The sequence below is a fragment of the Tachyglossus aculeatus genome, chromosome 5 (genome assembly GCF_015852505.1).
Source record: "Tachyglossus aculeatus isolate mTacAcu1 chromosome 5, mTacAcu1.pri, whole genome shotgun sequence".
Classification (NCBI taxonomy): domain Eukaryota; kingdom Metazoa; phylum Chordata; class Mammalia; order Monotremata; family Tachyglossidae; genus Tachyglossus; species Tachyglossus aculeatus.
The window spans coordinates 78,085,182-78,108,829 of record NC_052070.1 but is presented as its reverse complement, the minus strand read 5'-3'; the positions used below and the strand labels follow the sequence as shown (position 1 = coordinate 78,108,829).

Below are 23,648 nucleotides of genomic sequence, written 5' to 3'. Positions count from 1 at the left end.
GACTTGAGTTGTCTCTGCCTCAGTTACCTCATTTGTAAAATGAATTTAATAATCCTATCTTCTCTCTTCTGTAAAATTCTTGGACAAAAGGTATCTTATAAATCTATGCATCTATTACATGATACTTATATATAATGAAATTCTACAGTACTGAGTTTCTACTTTTATGTAGAAAACTGTATTAGGTACATTTAGTTCTGCCAGAATGCAGGGGCAGAATTAGGGAATATTTGTACAGTACGATGTGATGTCAGAAGAAATGGTTGTTTTTATGTTAAGGTTGTTAGCTGTATCCATCAGATATCCTCTGGACATATTTATAAATATTCAAATTGTAACAGAAAGGTTATTATGGCTTACAGAAGTTAAAACAAGGCATACTCCCTTCCCACAATACAGTCACCCTATCAATATTTTTCAAATTTTCAATACTTTCTTGAAACATTTGTTTGTATGCTTGTTTTCCCAAAGCTTAGGCTATGACTGTTAATTTCTTAAGATGTTATGCTTCTTCCCAGTTTGGTTCCTTACCAGATTTCATAAATCTTCAAATTATTCCTCATCCTAATAACTATCCTTCCCCCTTTCATATAGCTTCCTCTGGTTTTGAGAAAGAGGTGGAACAAAATGTCTTTCTGATGTTCTGACCTAGTTTGCAGCAGCAGCATCTGAAAGAAGTCTTTTTTAGTAATCTGGGATGCAGTGATATGCTCCTGCATTATAAATTTGCAATGGCTCATTTCTTGGTACTTATCTATCAATCAAACCCAAACTGGCCTTCTCCTTTTTTAAAAAAAAAAAAAAAAAGATATTTGTTAAGTGCTTATGTACCAGGCACTGTATGAAGCACTGGGTAGGTACAAGCTAATCAGGTTGGACACAGTCCATGTCCCACATGGGGCTCACAGTCTTCATCCTGATTTTACAGATGAGGTAATTGAGGCACAGAGAAGTGAAGTGTCTTGCCCAAAGTCACACAGCAGACAAGTGGTAAAGCTGGGATTAGAACCCAGGTCTTTCTGAAACCCAGACCTGTGCTTTATCCACTAGATCACACTTCTCCCACTCTTCAGCCCATCATAACACCACTGCAATCTCAACCAGTGTACTACTGTCAGGTTTTCTTGAGATAGTCACTCAAGCTAGTTCCACGCAGGGGAAGGGAAGAAAAACCCTCATGAGTGGCTAGAACGGGTAGAAATTCACTCTTGAAGACACCCCCCTTGAGGGAAAGTTAATCTGCTTAAGTACTAGAAGCTAGTATGGGTAACAATCACCATCTCCCTGTGTTTCTTCATAACTCCAGGTGAAGCACAAGGAATTCTGCAAGTATTTCTATGAAAATTTACTGTATGCAAAACCCATCATTGTGACAGCTCCAACACATTTAATAAATTGAATTATAAAATGCTGTGAGAAACGGTGATAATGGTATGTTTAAAAATTAATATCTCTCCTTAAACCATTCGTCACATGAGACTGCACTAATTGCAGTATATTCACTTTTAAAGCTTGTAGAAATGAATTTATCCTCTCAGACCTCTAAGATGGCTAATTGATATGCACTCATTTTTGCTCCCTGAGAATATTTTTAAGCAGAAGGGATGTGCAGTCACGCAAATGGAAAAGTGTCTCGTCACCTGGCACCCACCCTGTCTTTCTTTTCCCCCACACTCTCTCTGGCTCTGTGTCCCACGCAAATACTGTTCCTGAAGAGAAATAACTCATAGACAGCCAGGCAACTGTGGCCTACTGCACACTTCCTAACATAGTGGACTTCAGCAAAACAGCCCCACTTTGGGCAGAGGAAGAGCCAGGTGGTGAATATTTAAAGCCCACAGTATAAGTAGATTTTTGAATCCAACAGTACAAGAAAACATACTGCTGAGATACTGGAGCTCAGGAGCAGCAGCATTTACTGTGCACCCTCTGTGTGACTAGCACTGTACAAAATCCTTGAGAGGCAGTAAGGCCTAGTGGAGAGAGTATGGGCCTGGGAATCAGAAGGACCTGGGTTCTAATCACCGCTCTGCCACTTGTCTGCTGTATGACCTTGGGCAGGTAACTTCACTGGGCCTCAGTTACCTCATCTGTAAAATAGGGATTAAGGCTGTGAGCCCTATGTAGGACAAGTACTGTGTCCAATTAGCTTGTATCTACCCCAGTGCTTAGAACAGTGTCTGGGACACAGTTAAGCACTTAACAAATACTATAAAAAACATATGATAGAAGCAAGAACATGGGCCCTGATCTCCAGGAATTTGCACTTAAATGAAATGACTCTCTATGTTAAATAGGAAATATCCAGATAAACATGCTCAGATAATCATTCAATCTCTATGTGGATGACACCCAAATCTATATTTTCTCTCTGGTCTTTCTCCTACTCTGTAGTCTCATATTTCCCCCGGCTTTCAGGGCATCTCTACTTGGCTGTCCTGCCTATACATCAAACCTGACATGTCTGAAAGAGAATTCCTCATCTTCCCACCTAAACCCTGTATTCCTTCTGACTTTCCCATCACTGTAGTCAGTGCCACCATCCTCCCTGTCTCACAGGCCCATAACATGGGCATTATCTTCAACTCATCTCTCTCATTCAACTCACATATTCAATCTGTCAATGAATTCCATCAGTTCTACCTGGGAGAAGCAGCGTGTCTTAGTGGAAAGAGCACCAGATTGGGAGTCAGAGGACATGGGTTCTAATCCTGACTGCGCCACTTGTCTGCTGTGTGACTTTGGGCAAGCCACTTAACTTCTCTGTGCCTCAGTTACCTTTATCTTTAAAATGGGGATTAAGACTGGGAGCCCCACATGGGACAACCTGATTACCTTGTATCTAACCCAGTGTTTAGAACAGTGCTGGCACATAGTAAGCACTTAACAAATACCATAATTGTTGTTATTATTATTATTACCTTCACAACATCTCTATAATCCACCCTTCCCTCTCCATCCAAACTGCTATCATGTTAAACGAAGCACTTATCCTATCCTGCCTTGATTACTGTATCTACTTCACTCTGCTACCCAGATCATTTTTCCACAAAACCATTCAGCCTACGTTTACCCACTCCTCAATAACCTCCAGGGGTTGCCCACCACACTTTGGGTCAAACAGAAACTCCTTACCATTGGCTTTAAAGCACTCAATCACCTTACCCTCTCTTAGCTTACCTCTCTGATTTCCTATGACAACGCAACCCACACACTTTGCTCCTCTATTGCCACTGTACCTCGATCTCATCTATCATATCACCATCCCCTTTCATTCATTGTATCATATTCATTGAGCCCATACTGTGTGCAAAGCACTACACTAGGCACTTGGCAGAATACAACAGAACAATAAACAGACACATTCCCTGCCCACAGTGAGCTCTTGTCCACGTCCTGCCTCTTCCCTGGAGTTCCACACACACTTCCTAACTGACAGACGATCACTACTCCCACCTTCAAAGCCTTATTAAAATCACATCTTCTCCAAGAGACCTTCCTGAACTAAGCCCTCATTTCCCCTTCTCCCATTCCCTTCTGTGTTGCACTTGCACTTGGATTTGCATCCTTTATTCATTCTACCCTCTGCTCCTCAGCACTTGTGTACATATCCAAAATGAATTTATTTATATTAATGTCTATTCCCCCCTCTTGACTGTAAACTCCTTGTTGACAGGGAACATGTCTGCCAACTCTGTTATACTGTACTCTCCCAAGCACACACAGTAAGTGCTCAATAAATAACTGCCAGAATTTGGACCAATTGTATGCATTTTGTGATAGAGCCCCAACATATAAATCCGGAATAGGATATGTTAATTGAGACCCATACCTGCCAAATATATTGCAAATCTCCAATTCCTTTGAACTGCTTTTGAAATCATTTCAATCCTATCCCAGTCTGTCTTTTTGAAAAATAGGTTACAATAATGATAGCATTTGTTAAGCACTTACTATGTACAAGGCACTGTTCTAAGTGCTGCGGAGGATACAAGGTGATCAGGTTGTCCCACGTGGGGCTCACAGTCTTAATCCCCATTTTACAGATGAGGTAACTGAGGCACAGAGAAGTTAAGTGACTTGCCCAAGGTTACACAGCTGACAATTGGCCAAGCTGGGATTTGAACCCGTGAACTTCTACTCCAAAGCCCGGGCTTTTTCCACTGAGCCATGCTGCTTCTCAATGCCATTATTATTATTATTATTATTATTATTATTATTATTATTATTACTAAGAGCTTGGGAAAGTACAATAAAACAGTTGGTAGAAATGTTCCCTACCTACAAAGAACTTAATCTTTCACTTTTCAGGGTCTTGTCAATATATGAAGTGTGAATGGCGATGCACAGTGCTATTCTTTATTGAGGTGATGCAGAAAAATGCCCAGAAGAATTTCCAGGGAGAAAGATGAGTCCTGGCTTGAAGTCAGTCTATACTGAGACTATTCTAAAAATCCATTCCAGAATAGAGACCATGCTAGGGCAAAAACCAAGGTATTAGTACACCAATTACAGTTTCCAGTAACTCCAGTACAGCTTGTGTCAAGGAATGAATTAAAAAATAAAAATAGTCACAGTTGAAAATTTCCTTCTTGGCCTTTACTTCTGTGGGTGGACCACTCTCTTCCTTTTTCAAACATCAATATTTCAAGTAATTGAAAGGACTACATAGCAGTAGCAGTCCCGTCCAATTTTTCCAAGCGCTCAGTACAGTGCGCTGCACACAGTAAGCGCTCAATAAATACGATTGAATGAATCCAATCAGATTGAGAGAAATTCTGCACAGTTCTGCAACACACACACACACACACCACACCACACCCCCAAACTGTGAACCGAGTGCATATTTTTTTTTTCCATTCAAAAGCTGCCACCCAGAAGCTAAAGTCTACCTACACCTTGGAAAAATTCAGGTAGACCATGGAAAAGGCAGGCAAGTTACAACTAATATAAGTCACCTGCCAGGTGGCTTTGAGTGCCAGGATCCTGGTGGGCGGGAAACACTGAAGAGCCAGCCAGGCCTGCACAGATCAGTGTAGGAAGGTGAGTGGATTGGCTTTGGAGACTTGCAAAATGAGACTCATTCCCCATACACTTTTTCTCCCCAGGATCTGAGTGTGCGTGTGTGTGTGTAGGATTTTTTTTTTTGTATGTGTATGCATTTATGTGTCCTACTCTGCCTCTCTGCCCACCCCACGGGCTAGGACTTGGCACAATGCCATTTTTGTTTTAGTTTTAGTTTTTGTTTGAGTACTTTCCAGCTGAAGTGTTTTCAATGAACATTTGAATTCCTTCCAATGGCCAAAATTGCCCCGCCCTGCCAAAAGCAAGGAAGTGGATTCTGAATCCATTAAAAATTGGAGGTCAAAGATGTTGTTCTTTTTACCTATGATTCCAGGTTACACAGATTAGGTACAGTTGATTCTTTATTACCTCTTCCCCTGGGATATTAAGAGTACATGGCTAACAAATCCACAAATATTTCCCTGTTACTCATTTCCAACCTTTACTTTCAACCTTCTCACCACCACACTTTTTTATCACAACATTTCTTTGGCCTGTTCTCTCCAACCCCAGCCAATGACCAGTAAAATGGCCAAAAGGTGAGCAGCAAGCTGGGTAGATTTGTCATTGTGTGTTCCATATTGTCTTTCCTTAGCGTTTCATGGGTTTGTTTTCTTGAAGCATGGTGCAAAGATCAGAGAGAAAAAATAAAATAAATGGAAATCAATCTCATTAAGTTTTGAAACCCCAAAGGTTACCCTCATTTTGGTCTGTGCTACTCACAGCCTTCTAGACACATGAGAGCTTATTCACTTAGCATGACTGTCTAAAACAGTGAAGTACACCGTGTGCATGGTGAAAGCCACATTTTAAGTGGCATCATTTGTAGTTAGCTGCTGCCTTTAGGAGAGGCAGTTTAGACACACTGGGCCAGGTTTTCCTGGGTTCTTTCCCAGATACAGAACCAGAGAAAGTCAGAGAGGAGCTCCATCTCCAAAAGAAGCAGTGCTTAGGGCTTTGAACCTACTAGCTCTATGGTCTCTTGCTTTCATTAACTCATGTTTTCATTCCACTTCCAACTCCTCAAACTTTTATCTCTAGTTTTGTATTACTTGGTCCTGAATGCAAACCACCTCTGTAAGAAAAAGACTGTTAAAATTCCATGGAGATAAAACATCTAAGAGGAAACAGACCTAGCTTTGTTCTGAAGCCTCCCTATTTTGCAAGGTCAGAGTACGCACAATGATTAATGAGTCCTTGGCATCTAAAATTACCTCTAAACAAAGAAATCTTTCCAAAGGGCCTATCTTTGATTTGTCACAGAGTGACCTCTAAATATCGATCAAAACTACTACTTTCATTGTTAGTGAAGAGTTCTCTACCACTCTCCTCTTTGTCTTGTGCTCCCTGTAATGCTACATCAAAAAATAATACTTCTAATTAAACATTAAACGGTAGCACAGCTCTTTTCTGATGAGTTTTACAGATTAGATCATACATCTGACCAGAAAGAATAGTAATGGAATGTTGCAAAAGGTATTTGACTTGGCTGACAAAACATCAAATTGTGAACGCTGAGCTCTAATCTCAAATAGTGTTCTTGCCTCATTCTGTGATTTTAGGTAGATCACTTAATCTCAATGACCTTTGATCATTTCCTCTCCGTAAGAAAAATAATTTCAGTATAGCCTAGGGGAAAGAACACAGGACTGGAAGTCAGGAGACCAGGGTTCTAATCCTTGCCCCACCACCTGCTAGCTGGGTGACCTTGGGCAAGTCACTTAACTTCTCTATGCCTCCGTTTCCTATCTGTAAAATGGGAACAAAATATCTGTTCTCCCTTCCTCTCAGACAGAGTCCAATGGGAGAGTCCAATGTCCCATGTGTCCAATCTATCTTGTGCTTAGCACATGGCTTGGCAAATAGCAAGCATGTAAGAATGGTATTTATTGAGAGCTTACTAACTGCAGAGCACTGTATTAAGGGCTTGAGAGAGTACAATTTAATAAATGCCATCATCACTATTATAAGCTAAAAATTGTAATAATCTTGATAATATACATTATAATACTATTTCTGTCAGGGATATTAACACTTGTTTAATCAAGAACAAACACTTTTACAACTTACCTCTTATGCGAGCAATTTGAAGGGAAGTTGGGAAAAACAAAACCAAAAAAACCTCAACAAAATGATACCAGGTATGATTATTTCAAAATCCTCTCCTCCTCTATTGTGTTCCTTTTCTGGGGCGGTTTGTTTTACTTTGATGCTTCCTGCCACTGTACACAGGTACATCAGGAAGTACTAAGAGTAGTTTGTGATGCTATGCAATGGTTCCATTTTTAGCTTTATATACTCTTTTTCCTTCTTGTCTTATACCGTTGAGTCGTTTCCAACCCATAGTGACACCATGGACACATCCCTCCCAGAATGCCCTGCTCTCCATCTGCAATCGTTCTGGTAGTGTATCCACAGAGTTTTCTTGGTAAAAATATGGAAGGTGGTGGTACCACCACCGCCTTCCATGCAGTAAACTCAAGTTTTGACAGGGATCAGATTGCCTTCCACTCGCTAGCCACTACTCAAGCTAGGAATGGAATGGGTATGCCTCTGCTTGACTCTCCCTCCCCTAGCCATGACTAGTAGAGTACTGGATACTCTCCAGGTATGACCTTGAGAGGGGCCAACCTGGATTCGCTTATATCTATTCCAGTGCTTAGAACAATGCTTGGCACAAAGTAAGTGCTTAACAAATACTATAATTATCACTATTATCATTATATTGGGTAGATTCATTTAGCTGGACATAGCTATGCTGCCTCTCCCTGTGGTACCTATCTTCTTTTACAGTGAGGCCAAAATGGATCAGGGGAGATATATGTTTTTTACCTCTGCTCCCAGGAGCATATGGCATAATGCACATCTTTATTATTGTTGAGTGCAATTCTATTGCAAGTGGTGCCCGAAGTCACAACAAAGCATCTTTTGGGAACAGCAGAAGAGAAAGCAACCTTCCTCCATCCTCGCATTATGGACAGGGAACCTGTCTACCAACTCTGTTGTATTGTACTCTCCCAAGTGCTTAGTACAGTGCCCTGCATATAGTAAGCACTCCCTCCTTTAGCTGAGACTGGTAGAGTACAGGAAACTCTCCAGGTGAGACGCTGAGAGGGACCTTTGTCCTTAGCTGATAGTATTTCCTCCTACCATCAACTTCCCAAAAAGATCAATTAGGCCTAGTTAGCATGTCTATTCTTTTCTATGCTTTTTGATATGGCTGTTTCTCTCTCACCTCCTCACTCCCTCCCCATTCATTAAGTCAATGATGCTATTCCAAGCAAATATTTCTTCTGGGTCCCATTATTAATCTTTCTTCTATGGCTCAGTGGAAAGAGCATGGGCTTTGGAGTCAGAGGTCATGGGTTCAAATCCCGGCTCCGCCAATTGTCAGCTGTGTGACTTTGGGCAAATCACTTAACTTCTCTGGGCCTCAGTTCCCTCATCTGTAAAATGGGGATGAAGACTGGTAAGCCCCACGTGGGACAACCTGATCACCTTGTATCCCCCCAGTGCTTAGAACAGTGCTTTGCACATAGTAAGCACTTAATAAATGCCATCATTATTATTATTATATTATAGTTGTTCATCATAATTCATGAAACGGGTGACAGCACAGTGGTGGTCAGCTGCTACTGGGGTCTCGGACCTAATTTATTTCATAATCCCAGAATTCAGTCTTTCTCCTTACCAGGTATCACACACACAGCACTTTCACTGGGCACAGAGGGGCTGGGTGAGAAAATAGGTACATGTCTCTCAGCTCAAACTATCCCCTCACCACAAAATATCTTAAATGTGTGTCCTGCTCATGACAGAATATACCCCTCCCCTCAATCTATTGTACTTATCGAGCATTTACTATGTGTAGAGCAATCTAGTAAGTACTTGGGAAAGTACAATACAATAGAGTTCGTAAGCATTGTGGCCTAGTGAGAAGAGCATTGGCCTGAGAGGACCTGGGATCTAATCCCAGCTTCACCTTCTTGGCAAGTCACTTACCTTCTCTATGCCTGAGTTTCCTTATCTGTAAAATGGGGATTCAGTCTCTATTATCCCTCCCCGTAAAACTGTGAGCTCCATGTGGGACAGGAATTGTGTCCAACCTGATTATCTTGCATCTACCCCAGCACTGTTCACACAGATTAAGCACTCAACGATTACCACAATCACTATGATTATTAAGGAGCATAAAGTCTAGAGTAGGGGTTTACACCTCATGACCGGTCCCCTCAACTATTGGTGTATGAGGAATAAGCCAGAAAAGGTGCGCTATTGGGTATTTTCAAGGGCACAGTAAGCAAGTGTGCAAGACCCTCTCTCAGTGACACACTCATGGATTCTATTTTACAAACTCGTTTTGGCCAGGGAATGTGTCTACCTACTCTGCTGTTATATTGTACTCTCTTCAGTACTTAGTATAATGGTCTACACACAGTAGGTGGCTCAATAAATACCACTGACTGACATCAGCAGCATCGCCTTCAAATCAAAGGATACTTCTACATATAGTTGTTAAAATGACAAAGCTGTATGTGATCTCTGTCTCACTCACTCTTTTTCTTGCCCTGTTTCACTCTCTTTCTCTCTCCATACCAATACATTATTTTTCCTAAAAGGTACCCAAACTAATTTCCAAATTAGAATATGGTTGGAAGAATGGGATAGGGTGCCTGGTACAGTGGGCATATCCAGCAGCAGGCCACCAAGGTAAGCCTGACCTCAGACTTAGAAAATGGACAGGCAGACCTTGACTCACGATTTTTCCAATTATGATAAACAGCATTCCTTAAGTTTTAAATTTTAACCCTGTTTCAGCTTTACCACAAATCCATTTATATTTTACAACAACACTAAACTGGTTACATCAGATAAGTAACCCCACTGCCCCCCACCACCATTTCACTGACCTTCCACAATTCTTCACCTGCAGCATTTCTGTCTTCCCATTCCCACCCTAAGATCACTTCCATTTGTCCCATGAGCCCTCCCTCTGTTCAGTTTATCTTAGCTTTTGTTTGGTAGCTGTGGCTATTATTTTTGATACACCCATGGCCCTCCCTCTTTGGCTCCAGCCCCATTCTATAGGAACAAAGGGCCAGAGGGCTAGGCATGTGGTGGAAGTAGAGGAAGAGGATAAGAAGACTGCTGCATCACCCCTTCTTCCTCACTGTCCTCATCCTCTGTCACTGCCTACTCTCCCTCCCCAGTCTTGCCTCAGCTCCCCAGCTCTGCAGCTCTACCAGTGGGCGGACACAGAATACAGTGAAAAAAGACATTAAATAATAATAATAATAATAATAATGATGGCATTTGTTAAGTGCTTACTATGTGCAAAGCACTGTTCTAAGCGCTGGGGGGATACAGGGAGATCAGGTTGCCCCACGTGGGGCTCACAGTCATAATCCCCACTTTACAGATGAGGTAACTGAGGCTCAGAGAAGTTAAGTGACTTGCCCAAGGTCACACAGCAGACATATGGCAGAGCTGGGATTAGAACTCATAACCTCTGATTTCTAAGCCCACGCTCTTTCCACTTAGCCATATTAAAAGAACTGAGTAGGGACGTGTCAGAAAAGGGGGGACAGAGGAGGGAGAGGGTGACTTCAGAGAGCAGGGAAGGAGACCAGGAAAGGGCAGGGAGTTTGGGTGGACTGGGGGAGGGAGGATAAAATTTTTCAGATGACAGGAAATTATTTGGGGCAGTACTATAATTTTGTTTGTCACAATATCTCTATGGTAACTTGGTGAGTGTGAACAAGGTCTTCACATTCTATATTTTTAATGTTCTATATGATTTTTATGTTATGATTGTTGTATACAACACAGTACAGTAGTTATACTGCTTATCTATCATTGACAAATTCTGAGTAACTTTGGTAAATACCATAAAAAGCCCAACATTAAAAAGAAAGCACAATCCTAGGCAATTTTGCTAGTAAAGACAGGACCCAGGAACCAATCTCCCATTTATTGCAACATATATAACATTGTTCCTACTGAGAAGATCAGTCCCAATGTGCAACACTTGGTGTTAAGATGCAGCTTTCAGGATTCAATTATGTTGTAAATCTGAGGACTGACTGATTGACCATTCTAAGGTACCTTTGTATCTAGAGTGGCTGGAGTGTTGGAAATTTTGGTTTCAAGTGGGGAGCAATAACAGACCTAAGATGTTGGATACCTGGGTATATGGAACTATGTCACCAGTTCCTGGGGCCTGAAATGAACTCCTGAGATCTAGCTGGGTTTATCTGGGCACCAATGTTCTGTTGTGTCTCGAGGAAATTTTGTATATTTAATTTTTTTTTGTTTTGGGCTACTATGTTAAGCGACGTTTGTCGACATTTGTTAAGCGCTACTATGTACAGGTATCATACTAAGTGCATGAGTAGATACAAACTATCAGGTTGGACACAGTCCCTGTCCCACATGGGGCTCACAGTCTTAATCCCCATTTTACTGATGTGGTAACTGAGGCATTGAGAAGTAAAATGACTTCCCCAAGGTCACACAGCAGACAAATGGCAGAGCTGGGATTAGAACCCAGGTTCTTTCATTCATTCATTCATTCAATCATATTTATTGAGCGCTTACTGTGTGCAGATCACTATACTAAGCGCTTGGGAAGTACAAATCAACAACATATAGAGACAGTCCCTACCCAACAACGGGCTCACAGTCTAGAAAGGGGGAGACAGACAAAAAACCCCAAGTATATAGGTGTCAATACCACCAGAATAAATAGAAGTATAGTTATATGCACATCATTAATAAAGTAAATATAGTAAATATGTACAAATAGAGTAATAAATATGTACGAATATATACAAGTGCTGTGGGGAGGGGAAGTGGGTAGGGTGGGGGGGGAGATGGGGAGGGGAGGTGGAGGAGGAGAGGAAAAAGGGAGGGGCTCATTCAGGGAAGGCCTCCTGGAGGAGGTGAGCTCTCAGTAGGGCTTTGAAGGGAGGAAGAGAGCTAGTTTGGCAGATGTGTAGAGGGAGGTCATTCCAGGCCAGAGGAAGGACAAGGCCAGGGGTCGACGATGGGACAGGAAAGAATGAGGCACAGTGAGGAGGGTAGTGGCAGAGGAGCGGAGTGTACGGGCTGAGCTGTAGAAGGAGAGAAGAGAGGTTCTTCTGACTCATAAGCCCATGCTCTCTCCACTGAGCAGGGAATGTGTCTGTTTATTGTTATATTGTACTCTCCAAAGGGCTTAATACTGTGCTCTGCCCACAGTAAGTGCTCAGTAAATATGACTGACTGATTGACTAGGTCATGCTGCTTCTCTAAATTTTAGATGGACTGGGGCACCAAGTGTAAGGCAATATGCTCTCATATTGCTTTTCATTTATCCTAGTTTAGATGGAATCTATGCCCCTATAATCCAAACTTCATTTTCAATTCTCTACCAGGCTCTTCTCACCATTTTCCCTAAATAATTTAGCATTGTACTTTAAATTGTTCATATCTCTTTGCATAACCTTTTTTCACTAGGCTCAACTCTGCTCTTTTAATAATAATAATGACAGCATTTGTTACGTGCTTACTATGTGCGAAGCACTGTTCTAAGCGCTGGGGGGATACAAGGTGATCAGGTTGTCCCATGTGGTACTCACAGTCTTAATCCCCATTTTACAGATGAGGGAACTGAGGCGCAGAGAAGTTAAGTGACTTGCTCAAAGTCACACAGCTGACAAGTGGCGGAGCCAGGATTAGAACCCATGACCTCTGGCTCCCTAGCCCATGCTCTTTCCACTGAACCACGCTGCTTCTCATGCTCTTTTCCTTTTCCTGCTCTTTTCCAGGGTCAACTTCAGCCTTAAAGCTAAAAAGTACATCTCTCTGGGAAAGATTTTGGTTTTGAACTTATGTAAAATTCTGCAAAGTCTAACTCAGGGAGAGAAGTTTGGAATATAAGAAGGAAGTTATTAAAGGATGCTTTTCAATCCAGCTAGGGCTGGAACTGTTCATAATCACGGGCTTATGGTCATGTTCCCAACTTGGCCTGGGACCAATTTTCATTTTTAATCTCTTTTATCTATTTCTGTATCCTGAAGCACTACTGTACCATAGGCTTGCCAATGTACAAAGTAAAAATGACCATATAAAATGTGGAGCTATCAAAAAACATTTTTTTTCACTTACGGCATTCACAGAGGTCGACAGAAGCCCTCCACAATAAACACGGACTTTAGTTCAATCATTTTTTAAAATGTCAAGAAAAAATCAATTTCTATATTTCCAGAGTTCAAACAACAAGCTAATTTTCAAATTCTAATTTCTCAAACATTTGAAATGAAAAGCAGTCTTTGTCTCTTGAGCAAAACACAAGCCGGCATGAAAAAATAATGCCTATCCTCACATTTCAAACAATCAGTGTTTGTGAACGCCAAGGAATAAATTCCAACTGAAAAGGAAAATTGATCAGCTAATATTTGGAGCCTTCAAATTTAAAATGTAACATTTAATACAGCAAACTCTAAATCTTTAATGTCAGCATATATGGTGGGGAGGTTGAAATGACAGCTTTAGAGCTTCAAAACCCTGAGGACACTGAAACTCTATTCCTAAAACTATTTTATAGCCCTTATTAAAACATTTGGAACCAGATTTTTTTTTTCCTATTAGATAGTGCTAATAATAATACTAGTAATAGTATTTGTTAAGTGCTTACTAAGGGCCAAGAACTGTACTAAGTATTGGGCTAAGCATAGGTACAAGAAAATCAGATCCCACATGGGACTTACAGTCTAAGTAGGAGGGAGAATGGGTATTGAATCCTCATTTTGCAGATGAGGGAACTGAGGCGCAGAGAAGTTAAGTGACTTGCGCAAGGAGAGTCAGTCACTAAGTCAATCATATTTATTGAGCACTTACTGTGTGCAGAGCACTGTACTAAGTGCTTGGGAGAATACACTCTAACAATAAACAGACACATTCCCTACTTACAACAAGCTTACACAGCAGACAAGTGGCAGAGAAAGGATTAGAACCCAAGTCCTCTGAGGGGGTTCTAACTCAGAGCTAGGAATGAGCTAAATTCAAGAAAATGAAATGAAATAACTCTCATACTTCGGTGGATGTTTTCCAGGATGAGTAAAATATGATAAAGCCCAGGCTCTACTCATCCAGTTTTCTTCTGAATTTTCCTCTCCTGATTCACTGCCCCAGTGGAGATTTGCAAAATTCAAACTTTTACCTGTGTTTTCTCTTCTTTAACTGTTGCAGCTTCCTTAGCTACTTGCCCTGATTTTTTCTCATCTGCAGCTCTTTCGGCAACATTTTGGGTCTCCCAGTGGCTCACTATTGACAGATCAGAATGCAGGGACTGCACTTCAGAAGTGTTGGTCAATTCCTTTCCTTGAGCTTTTCTGAAAAGACACAAAACAGAAACATCCTAGATTATCCTTCATTCTACTTGCCAGGCTCTTGAAAAACTGAAGTCTGCATTTGCCTGAATCAAGTACCAGGTGAAACCAAGGTTTGCTCCCAGAAACATTCCTCTAATATAACCGTAAGCAGCTTGAGAGCAGGGATTGTGTCTACCAACTCTATTGTACTGTACTTTCCTAAGTGCTTAGTAAACTGCTCTGCACACAGTAAGCACATAATAAATGGATACAATTGATTGGCTGAATAGTATCACCTGTACCCCTTCTCCACTGTACTTGGAGTTCTCTCAGAAAAGCCACACTGGGAAGCAGCATAGCCTAGTGGAAAGAGAATGGGCCTGGAAGCAGAGGACCTGGGTTCTAATCCTAGCTCCATCACTTGCCTGTTGTGTGACCTCAGGGAATGCACTTAAGTTATCTGAACATCGGTTTCCTCAACCGAAAAATGGGGATTCAGTATCTGTTCTCCCTCCTGATTACACTGTAAGTTCCATGTCAGAAATGGACTATGTCTGGCCTGATTAACCTCCTTCTACCCCAGTGCTTAGAACAGTGCTTGGCATACAGAAAGTTCTTAATGAATACCGTAGGAAAAGAAAAATCCCCCTTAGGACCAGACACTGGTTTACTTCTAGAAAAATCAAAGGACCTGAGCTCAAGGGTTGCCACTCCTTCAGTACTGGGCTACAACCTTCCAGAATCTGTCCTCATCTCCCACCCACAGCTGAAGAGGGAATGGGTCAACATGGCAAGAGCAGAGAGGGAGACAGGCATCGGGAGGGTTGGAGGCTTATATCTTGCAGCCTGCCCAGGGAAGCTGGGACCTTCCAGGTTCTAAGCCTCAGAAATTATTTACCTCTATCCTCTGCATCCACCAATACATTCACAAACATGTAGAAATATGCTGTCAATCAGGGTCTCAAAAGACTCGATTATCATAGTTGCGTATCGAGCTTGTTTACAAGTCCACAATATGTCAGGTGATTTATTTCTTCTTGCATCTGTTGAGTCTAGGCACTTGCACAAGCACGAAGAAGAAACAAATAACTATTTAAATTGGAATTTTGTAGTGCTCAATATGTGGGCACCCCTTTTCTGACCCTCAGGAATGGTCAGAATTAGTAGAATGGTAGCTCTCCAATAATGAAATGTCATGCTCTACAATAAGCAGCGTGGTCTAGTGGAAAGTGCAGAGGCCTGGGAATCAGGAGGGTTCTAATACCAGCTTTGCCACTTCCCTGCTCTGTTACCTTGGGCAAGTCACTTAACTTCTCTGTGCCTCAGTTCCCTCATCAGCAGAATGGGGATTTAAGACCTGTTCTCCCTCCTACTTAGGCTGTGCGCCCCACGTGGGACCTGGCTATCTTGTATCTACCCCCAGCAATTCGTATAGTGCCTGGCACTTAACATATATTATTGCTATTAGTATTATTATTAATGAAATATTTCAGAAAAATGTGTTTTATATGGTTTCTTCCTCAAATGTTTACCAAAAGTGGCAGTAGGAGGTCATATATGTTTCTAAAACTAGTGTAGGAAGTAAGGCACAGACTCTAGAATAACATATGCTAAAACCAAAAATTTTCTTCCACTTGCTTCTAAACTGCTGAAAATTGCATTAATTTTGTACCTTAAGTTCCATTTCTTGGACAAAATACCCTCATTTTTATGGTAAGCTATTACTGTCTACTCATTTCAATAAAGGACATGAGTTTCTACAAAACTACGAAGACTATAAGCCTAGTGAACACAAAATTGTTTCCCACCAAATCCACCCAAAGGGGTGGATAGGAGAACATCCAATGCAGATGGAGCGTTGTTATATAATGGCATTTATTAAGTGCTTACTATGTGCAAAGCACTGTTCTAAGCACTGGGGTGGTTACAAGGCAATCAGGTTGTCCCACGTGGGGGGTCACAGTCTTGATCCCCATTTTATAGATGAGGTAACTGAGGCACAGAGAAGCTAAATGACTTGCCAAAAGTCACATAGCTGACAATTGGCGGAGTTGGGATTTGAACCCATGACCTCTGACTCCAAAGCCCTTACTCTTTCCACTGAGCCACGCTGCTTCTCTATTTGCTTTCAATTCTAAACAAAGTAAAGGAAACATTCATTCATATAGTAAGCATATGGTATTCACTCAGACCCAAAAGAAGCTCTGCAGGCAGAAAATATCAGTAAATTCAAGGGAAGCAGTCCATAATGGATTACTAGAAGAAAAGTGAATGATGTTGGGAGGGAGAGTTAGAGATGTTAGATGGTCCTTCCCCAAATATTCAGATGGATGTCATTATGCTCCAGCACATACCTGAAATATTTTCTGTTTATTTGGTGGGCTACAGCTTTTATGAAAAATATTTTTTGGCCATAGCATGCTTCATGGCACACCTCTGTAGCTGTTAGCAAATCATTAAAGATCATTAAAGAATACTTACAGCATCGCAGGGAACTTACAGCTGCTGGCCTTCCAGCAAATCAATCAATCAATGGTAATCATTGAGCACTTACTGTGTACAGAACCCAGTGTTTGGGAGAGTACAACAGAGTTGGTAGACATGTTACAGAACATAAGTGCCGTGGGGTTAAGGGTGGGGTGAATATCAAGTGCTTAAAAGGTACAGATCCAAGTTCATAGGTGATGCACAAGTGAGAGGCAGCCAGGGGAAAGAGGACTAAGAAGGCCTCTTGGGAGAGATATTGTTTTAATAAGGCTTTCATATTAGTATCTGCCTCCCCTTCTAGACTGTAGCAGGGAATGTGTCTGCTAATTTTCTTGTATAGTACTTTCCCAAGCACTTAGTACAGTGCTCTGCCCATAGTAAGCACTTAATAAATGCCATTGATTGATTTGAAAGGGAGGAGAGTGGTGGTCTGCCGTACTTGGACAGGGAAGGAGTTGGAGGTGAGAGGGAGGACGTGGCAAAGGAGTTGGCAGTGAGATAGACGAGACTGGGGCACAGTGAGCGAGCTGGTGCTAGAGGAGTAAAGTGTGCAGGCAGGGCTATTAATAAGGGATCAGGGCAGTAAGTTAGGAAGGAGAGAGCTGAATGACTGCTTTAAAGCCAGTGGTAAGGAGTTTCTGTTTGATGTGGAGGGGATGAGCAATCACATGCCCTTCCACTCAAACTCAATCATGTCCCTCTATGTTCTCTACAGTTCAGCCCCACACTTCTATAGGAGGATAATCTTGATCCTTAAAAGAAGATTCTGCTGAAATAAAATAAATGAAATAAAGACCTTGCTCACTGATGTCATGCACATTACTTTGATCCTTGACCTCATCATGCTGTACCTCTGGGGATCTGCAGGGAATGCAGTGAACCCAAGTATAGCTGGGCCAACTATGCCCAAGGGTCAGCTCGTTGATATTTGGTAGATTTCAAAGAGGATGTGATTAAGGCTGACATTTGGTTTTCCTTCAATCTATTCAAAAATTAAGTGCACTTGTACAAGGGGTTTGATTTGACAATTTTCTTCAAAGTTCACAGATGGGGCCCAATGTTGGGAATGAAAGGGTTATTGTTGAGGCCTCTTGGGTTGGGGACTTGCATTAAGGCAACCCACTAGCTAGAAACAGTGGTGGTGGATGAGGAACGGGACGTCAAGGTGCTAGGTCAATGGTTTGCTGAATCACCACCAATAGTGACCACCAGAAATGGTCAGAACCAAATAAGAACACCACTGCCTCTCATTGAGCTGATCTTGTGGCTTCACCCTGATGACTGAACGTGAGGTAACGATGATGATTTTTAAGTCAAAAAGAGGCTCATTTGCATGGTCATGCCAATCGTATGTAACACACAAGAGCATGTTAAGCCTGCTCAGTAGACTGTGTGAGCAGGAAGGGAAGTGACTGACATAGCACTGCTCTCTGGTCAGGGCTCAAATGAACCACAGGCCATGAGATTGTAAGCCTGACTGTGGGACGTGGGGGCTAAAGATGGACCCAAACAATAATCTCAGTTTTGCTTAGACAATGCAACTCTCCTGTCAGATAATGGGCAGCAGGGGGAGGGGGATGGTCACTGGGGACTTGAATGTGTTCTGCTTCATGCTTGACTGATGTGTCCTAACAGAAAGAGCATATAGGCCTGGGAGTCCAGAAATGGGTTCTAATCCTGGCTCTGTTACTTGCCTGTTGGGTGACCTTGGGCAAATCACAACTTCTCTGGGCAAGTTTCCTCATTTGTAAAATGGCAGACTGTGTCTGACCTGATTATTTTGGATATACCCTAGTACTTAGTATGGCGTATGACATGTAGTACTTAAATACCAAAAAAAAAAAGAAAGAAAAGAAAGACAAGACCACAACCATGGGCCTCACTTGCTGTTGAGTAACTGGGGGAAGGGCTGCTGAGGATTCTAGCTAACATCCTCAGGATGGATAGTAGCTCTCTGAATGTTTTAGTCTACTTAACTCCATGCTTGACTCAATCCTCCAGATTTGTCCACTTGCTTGTTTAATTATTGGCCTCTACTGTGGCTCTAACATGGACTGGATGTGACGGAAATGGCATGTGCTCATGAGGAAATGAACAACAGTCATCAGCTTAAGGCATTAGTGCAAAACTTCAATCAAAACAAATTGCCTTCAATTCTAAAATTGGGAGTGGGGGAATTTTGTCTTTCAGCATCAGCACCTGAAACTAAAACAGTCCTGGGTAGGGCAGAGACTATCTTCGGTCAACTCTAGGCAGAGGAAAAAAAAAAAGATCCCTACACTTTCAGAACAAGGAAGCTGAAACACAAACAATTCTTTCAGTGGAGGATGGGATTTTTCATACCTGAGTTCTTCTGCTTCCTTCTGTGCTTGCTGCTGGGCCCGCTCAGCAATGATTTCATCACAGATCACATCATAAGGTTTATCCAGTTGGTGTTCACCCATTACCCAGACCCAGACTTCTTGATCAGTTCCAAGTTTCCACTTAACAGATTTCCCATTGTCTGGAAGAAAAATTCAATACAATGGGTACAGAAACAGTGTAGCTTAGTTGATAGAGCATAGCCCTGGGAGTCAGAAGGAACTGGGTTCTAATCCCGGCTCTGTCACTTGTCTTCTGTGGGTCCTTAGGCAAGTCACTTCATTTCTCTATGCCTCAGTTACCTCATCTGTAAAATGGGAATTAAGAGTATGAGACTCATGTGTGGACAGGGATTGTGTCCAACCTTGATTAGCATGTATCTATTCCAGTGCTTAGAACAGTGCTTGGCACAAAGTAGGGGCTTAACAAGTACTTTATCACTATTATTATTATTATTGGATAGATTCATTTAGCTGGACAGAGCTATGCTGCCTCTCCCTGTGGTACCTAGGTTTTTTTACAGTGAGGCCAAATTGGATCAGGAAAGATACATGGTTTTGTTTTTTTTTAATCTCTGCTCCCAGGAGCACATGACATAATGTATATCATTATTATTGTTGAGTGCAATTCTATTTTAAGTGGTGCCCAAGGTCACAACAAAGCACCTTTTGGGAACAGCAGAAGAGAAAGCAACCTTCCTCCATCCTTGCATTATGGACAGGGAACTCGTCTACCAACTCTGTTGTACTGTACTCTCCCGAGTGTTTAGTACAGTGCTCTGCATATAGTAAGCACTCAATAAATATGACTGACTGCCTTGTTCTTCATTACAAGTAGAATTGGGCTTCAAAGGGAGACCTCTTTCAACTCCTGCCTCCTTGATCTCTGATATGGTAATCTGATGGGAAGATTTTCTGAAAGTTTCAAGTGGACTATTCCAGCAGGCAGATCCAGGACACTGTTCCGGGAATGACTGTGTAATGGGGTTTTCCTATGGGGTGACAGACAGAATATCTGGGAGCACATGCCTGACACGCCATTCCAGACCTGTCCACAAATGCCACTATGACCGCCCCATCACACACCTCAGTCAAGAACATTGCATAACATCTTGGTATTCCTCCTCCTCATGTCCTTAAGTCCACGTAAGCACTGTTATGAGACTTTTGACAGCTCATCTCCCCTAAGCTGAATGAAGACTTGGGCCCATTGTGAACAGTAGTAGTTGGAATTCATATTTACCTAGGGCTTTCTGGATTTCCCTCTAATAGGCTTCCTATTTTATAGATGAAGAAATTGAGATATGGATTATCCCAGACTCTACAGTGGGTCAGAGACAGAACTCCACTGCCCCTAAATCTCAGAACAACTTTACATCATTGAGCTGCCCTACCTACTCTGCAGTTCTACTTGGAGATTTTCCTTTGGCTGATGAGGGGAAAATAAAAGTGACTGTTTGGGGTGTAGAATCTGGAAACCTCCAACACACAGTCATTCCCAAGATAGAGTCTGGGATCTCTCTGTAATGTCCCACTTAAAACTTTCATAAAATGGAACCCTGTTAAATGATACATTATGCAGTTTGTCAATATTGAAATGCACCCTGAATCTTCACTCTAAGCCTATCAGAGAGCATCTTAAAAATCCAATGTACCCGTTGTCATTTATGGTTCTGGATAATGCAGTTAGTAAATCTCCTACTTGCCTACTGTGAGTAATGGCTCACACAAGAAGAGTAAGTAAAACTGATTTATTTTAACTAACTGCATTCACGATCTCCATGGTGAAAAGGATAGTTCATTAGCTGAAGGGCTGCACAAAGAGAAGCTTGGAAAAATAAATATTTACTATTACAATCAGTGGTATTTATTTAGTGCTTACTATTCATTCATTCATTCAATTGCATTTATTGAGCACTTACTGTGTGCAGAGCACTGTACTAAGTGCTTGGGAAGTACAATTTGGCAACATATAGAGATGGTCCCTGCCCAACAATGGGCTCACAGTCTAGAAGGGGGAGACAGACAACAAAACAAAACATGTGGACAGCTGTCAAGTCATCAGAATAAATAGAAGTAAAGCTAGATGCACATCATTAACAAAATAAATAGAATAGTAAATATGTAAAAGTAAAATAAAGTACAGTGCCCTGTACTAAGCACTTTGGGGAGTGCTTAGAATTACAGAATTAGCATATATGTTCCCTGCCCATAGCGAGCTTACTTTCTACAGGACTATATTTCAGGAAAATACTGTTGTCATTAGAACTTCTTCTTCTGTAATTGATGTGATCTTCTTCTTTAACTTGATGTGACTACTAGCAGTATTCCCCTTTCATTATCTATTGGATGGTATAGTGATTTCATCAAATAGAAAGGAATTCCACACTGTTAATAATTTGCTGCAAACAAAACAAGATAAGCTAATCTTCCTTCCAAAAGCTTCCTTTTTCCATCCTGTCACCTCTTTCTCCTGACTCTTCTCTCTCTTAAAGGTTAAACTATTTGTAACTTCAGAAAAAGCTAAAGGGTAGGTAACCTCCCAAGTCTTCAATCCGATGATGGTTTAATACAGGAAAGACAGTGTCTAAGCTGTTCTCCAAAGACAAAACACGTGCGTGCCCTCGGTCATTATCCCATTGGGCCATGGAGCAAGTCCTCTGGGAACCTTGGCCACGCTCCAGCTGCATTAGCCGGGCTTTGCTCTTGGCCTGATCTCTGTGAGAAAGGTCCAGAGGGACTTAGCAGCAGGGCATCACAAATATAGGAATGTTGGGAAGACTTTGGTTGTCTACACCAAGTTGGTAGAGAGAAGCTAATCAGTGGCTTCTTTATCCTCAATGTTCTAGTGCTCTTTTTGTGTTCATTTATGCCTTTGTGTTAGCTGGTGTTGTCTTCATGTAGTACATCCTTCCTCATGCGCCACCACCAATTTCCCAGCCCCCCATTTAGACTATGAGCTCCCTGAGGGCCCCCTTTATTGTATACTTCTCCAGTGCTTAATACAATGCTTTGCACATAGAAAGTGCTCAGTAAATGCCAATTAATTAATCAGTGGCATTTACTGAACACTTTATAAATGCCAAGCACTGTACTGGGTATTTGGGAGAGAACCAAGTAGAGTTGGTAGACATTCCCTGCCCAAAACCAATCAATTGCATTAATTGAGCACTTAGTGAGTACAGAGCATTGTACTAAGCTCTTGGGAGAGTACAATATAACACAGTTGGTAGTCATGTTCCTTCACAAGGAGCTCACAGCCTACCACTGAATGAATGAATCAATGGGGACTATATATTTAACATCAAGAAAAACATTTCTGATGGTAAGGCTGTTGAATACTGTAATAGTTTGCTGAGAAAGATGGGGAAACCTCCTTCCGAGGAGAACTTTAGAAATAGGGTTGATATCTAATTACCTGGCAGTGTTTGGTCTTAGATGCAGTCCTGCTTGGATCCAGCAGTGAAGACTATAGAAAATATACGGGTGGCTCCTTCTAATTTTATTTCTCTGTCACACTCACACCTCTATCAATTCTCTTTCACTAGGCACAAATCTCAACCCTCCCTCACCCCCCACCACACATGCAAATACACACACACTGCCTTTCCTATGCAACTGCTGCTTGTACAGTATCCCAAGCTCTTCAAGGCAATACTTCTTTGTTTTAGCAACTTACTGTTATTTCAGGACAGAACTGAAATTGTTAACACTACTGTTCTAAAGATAATTAATAAAGCACCAATTTAGTTCCACTATTTATATCACTTAGTAAGAAACTACCTACTACTAGTTTTGTCAGGAAAACCAGGAAACAAATATTAACAAGGATAATTAATTGCTTAACGAAGCCCTAAATTGACTATAACCTTTGTGCTAAATCTGGGGAGTTCCTGCTGTCTTTGAGGAATCTCTAATGGTTCATAAAGTTTAGAAAGCTACTCTACTTCATAAAGTCCCCTTTACTATACATCATGCTCACTAATAATTCATAACTGAAATTACCCACCTAGAGCACTCTTTTTACAGTCATAGCAGTCATTTCACTCCAGGAGAAAGAAAACTACAGGCAAGTTGTGTGACAGCTTGTTTCTGCAGCTCATAAGAGGATTCTGGTACCCTAGATACCAACCCAGGCTACTAGGCAAACAATTTCCAAAGAAGTGTCTCAAAATTCATGGTGGACTGCCATGGTTCATGCAAGGAATCTCAGGCACAGATGACAAATTCCAGTTCAAACATAAGGGGAAAAATTACAGAATGAGGAAAAAGGAGAGGGGCAGTCAGGCTAAGGGAATAGTGAGGCAGTTCTCATAGGAAAGATCAGAACAAAGCCCTCTGAAAGCAACATCTTTGCCTCTTGCTCAATTGTACTCTCTCACTC

At 41.6% G+C, this 23,648-nt stretch overlaps 1 protein-coding gene and 1 non-coding gene across 4 annotated transcripts in view; both read right to left on the bottom strand.

Annotated features, from left to right (window-relative positions):
- The window catches only part of SH2D4A (SH2 domain containing 4A), a 73,481-nt gene that overhangs the window by 28,361 nt on the left and 21,472 nt on the right, over positions 1-23,648 (bottom strand). For all 3 annotated transcript variants that reach the window (XM_038747436.1, XM_038747434.1, XM_038747435.1), the window contains exons 3-4: positions 19,248-19,407; positions 14,267-14,438 (exon numbers count right to left, since the gene is read on the bottom strand). In XM_038747436.1, coding sequence (XP_038603364.1) covers positions 14,267-14,438; positions 19,248-19,407 — 332 coding nt within the window. The remainder of the gene's footprint in view (positions 1-14,266; positions 14,439-19,247; positions 19,408-23,648) is intronic.
- Positions 7,553-7,690, bottom strand: LOC119929272. Its single transcript, XR_005451404.1, has one exon. It is a non-coding gene; the product is annotated as a small nucleolar RNA SNORA7 (small nucleolar RNA).